The sequence below is a fragment of the Penaeus chinensis genome, chromosome 38, assembly GCF_019202785.1.
Source record: "Penaeus chinensis breed Huanghai No. 1 chromosome 38, ASM1920278v2, whole genome shotgun sequence".
Lineage (NCBI taxonomy): Eukaryota > Metazoa > Arthropoda > Malacostraca > Decapoda > Penaeidae > Penaeus > Penaeus chinensis.
The window spans coordinates 26,743,691-26,746,190 of record NC_061856.1 but is presented as its reverse complement, the minus strand read 5'-3'; the positions used below and the strand labels follow the sequence as shown (position 1 = coordinate 26,746,190).

The 2,500-nt window shown below is 35.2% G+C and overlaps 1 protein-coding gene across 5 annotated transcripts in view; it reads left to right on the top strand.

Annotated features, from left to right (window-relative positions):
• The window catches only part of LOC125046031, a 14,509-nt gene that overhangs the window by 8,288 nt on the left and 3,721 nt on the right, over nt 1-2,500 (top strand). For all 5 annotated transcript variants that reach the window (XM_047643627.1, XM_047643625.1, XM_047643626.1 and 2 more), the window contains exon 4: nt 1-225. This exon is cut by the window's left edge and continues 182 nt beyond it. In XM_047643627.1, coding sequence (XP_047499583.1) covers nt 1-225 — 225 coding nt within the window. The remainder of the gene's footprint in view (nt 226-2,500) is intronic.

Below are 2,500 nucleotides of genomic sequence, written 5' to 3'. Positions count from 1 at the left end.
AGCAAGGGGCTTTCCGACCGTCGCAAAGACAATCCAAAGACTCGGCAGAAGATTCACATCGAGATTCACAGGAGTCAGCATTTGATTCACACAAGGTGACAGAAGACTCATCGGTAGATTCTCACAGAGGGTTCAAAGACTCTGCTGTTGCAGCCCCAAAGAGTTTGACTACAGAGAGGCAAGAAGTTGCAGTCAGACCTAAGAAAAAGCCTGTGAAGGCTACTGGTAAGTAATGTATTAATTATACATAATGGGGTATTTTTGGTGTTTATTTGTGGGAAATGTCTTTTTTCCCCCCCCTTTTCTTTCTATTTCTTTTCTTTCTTTCTTTTTAGATATTTATAAGTCTAAATTAGGGGTACTCAAATATTTTAACTCATTGACCCCAGTAGAGCTTCAGATTTTCTATCAACCCCCAGCTTTTAATTCAAGGAGAGAGAGAGAAAAAAAACATGATAAAATCAAAATGAGTTGAAGTGGGTGAAATACAGTGTTATCAAAAGGAAACCACAGCCATTGTCTACTACAAACAATTTACATCTTCAAGTCTTAATAATCAGTTTATGGATAACACTTAGAGCCTGTATGCAAAAGAGACGGAAGTGGGGTGAGGGATACACTCACTCACTCGGTACAGGATGCAGACAAAAATATACCTTTTGTGGACAGAAGACCTGCATCAGACAATGAAGGAAAGAAGTTTACTTGAAAGTAGAGTTGTCAGAGATTCTGAAATTTCTGAAAAATTACTGAAATTTTGACTTATTGCCTGAATTAAAGGAATTAATAAATATACATACATACATACATACATACATACATACATACATACATACATATACACACACACATACACACACACATACACACACATACGCATACACATACACACATACACATACACATACACATAAACACACACACACACACACAGACACACACATACACACACGCACGCACGCACGCACGCACGCACGCACGCACGCACTCACACATACACACACACACACACACACACACACACACACACACACACACACACACACAAATATATATATATATATATATTATATATATTTCCAGAAATTTATCAATGGTTAACTGCAATAATGACATAACATAAAACTATTAAGGTTTAAAACCATATGATATGTTCTTAAATATTCATTGAGTTTCAGTTGTCCCTTCCATATCCACAAATTTTCTAATATGGAGAGGTCTAGAAGCAAAGGAGGATGAATCTAATATTTTGAAATCATTTCTTGATAAGCTATGGTTATTTTGTTGGCAATGTTAACGCACTGGGGAATCTGTTTCCCTCGTGGTCTTCTGATTCTGTATGAAACACCCTTATGCTCATCTGCACAAATGAAAATATTCCTGGAAGTCTTTCCAATGGAAGCAGCATTACAGCTGCTGTATGCAAATTTATAGAAGACAGATTAACATAGGTTGGGAATCATGCCTTTGACTTTGAAGTAGTGGCCAATGGTGTTTGTGGAAGTGAAAATGATCCTTATATCTACAGTTGAATAATGCGACTTTGTAAGGTTTAGTAATTTTCTTCTAATAGTATAACTCGTGGAGCCTATTTCTGGAAGGCTTATGTAATGTCTGATGGACCTTTGAATGACAAACAATGGAAAACCATTCCTTCTTAGGGTGTCAGTGTTAGAGTCCATATCCTTGGTGAATATTTGATATGACATATTTTGTATGCTCTATTGATAAGGGTATTTATCAAATTAGTTTTGTACTTGATAGAAATGAAGGAATCAAACTTCGCTGTGAGACCTGTGTATGTAGGTTTCTTGTATGTTGCAGTTGAAAATCTATTGTTATCTCTACTTACACTGACATCCAAGAAAAAAAGTTTACTATTGGACTCTAACTCACAAGTAAATTTGATATTCTTATGCAGTATACTACAGTAATTTCTGAACCTGTAGTTGTGATTTAAACAAAAGAAATGTATTGTCAACATATCTACAGTAATGCAAGGGTCTAAAGTGAGAGGGGCAGTTTGTGACCCATCTCTTTTCATGAAAACAAATATATTTGCAAGTGTTGGACCTAAGGGACTACCCATAGCCACTCCATCAGTTGTGCATATAATTTGCCATCAAAGAAGAATGTTATATCTTTAGTGGCAATTTCCAGCAATTTCTTAAATTATAGCTTATTCAAGCTTATTCAAGATTGCAATTGTTTCAACAAGAGGGATATTAGTGAATAGATTGGTAACATCAAAGCTTGCCATTATGTAACTGTCAGCATTGGGAATATCTAATATTGTTTTTATAAATGAGAAAGTATCATGTATTGTAAATTCATTGATAGTCAGTGCTTTGAGAATGGGAACAAAATATTTTGAAATATTATAGCTTAAAGTGTCCATAGCTAAAAGTATTGGTCTAAGAGGGCAACCTGTTTTATGAACATGAATATGTATCTTTATCAATTGACTGACTGTCTTTGAGTTTTCTTAGCATGTTATTAA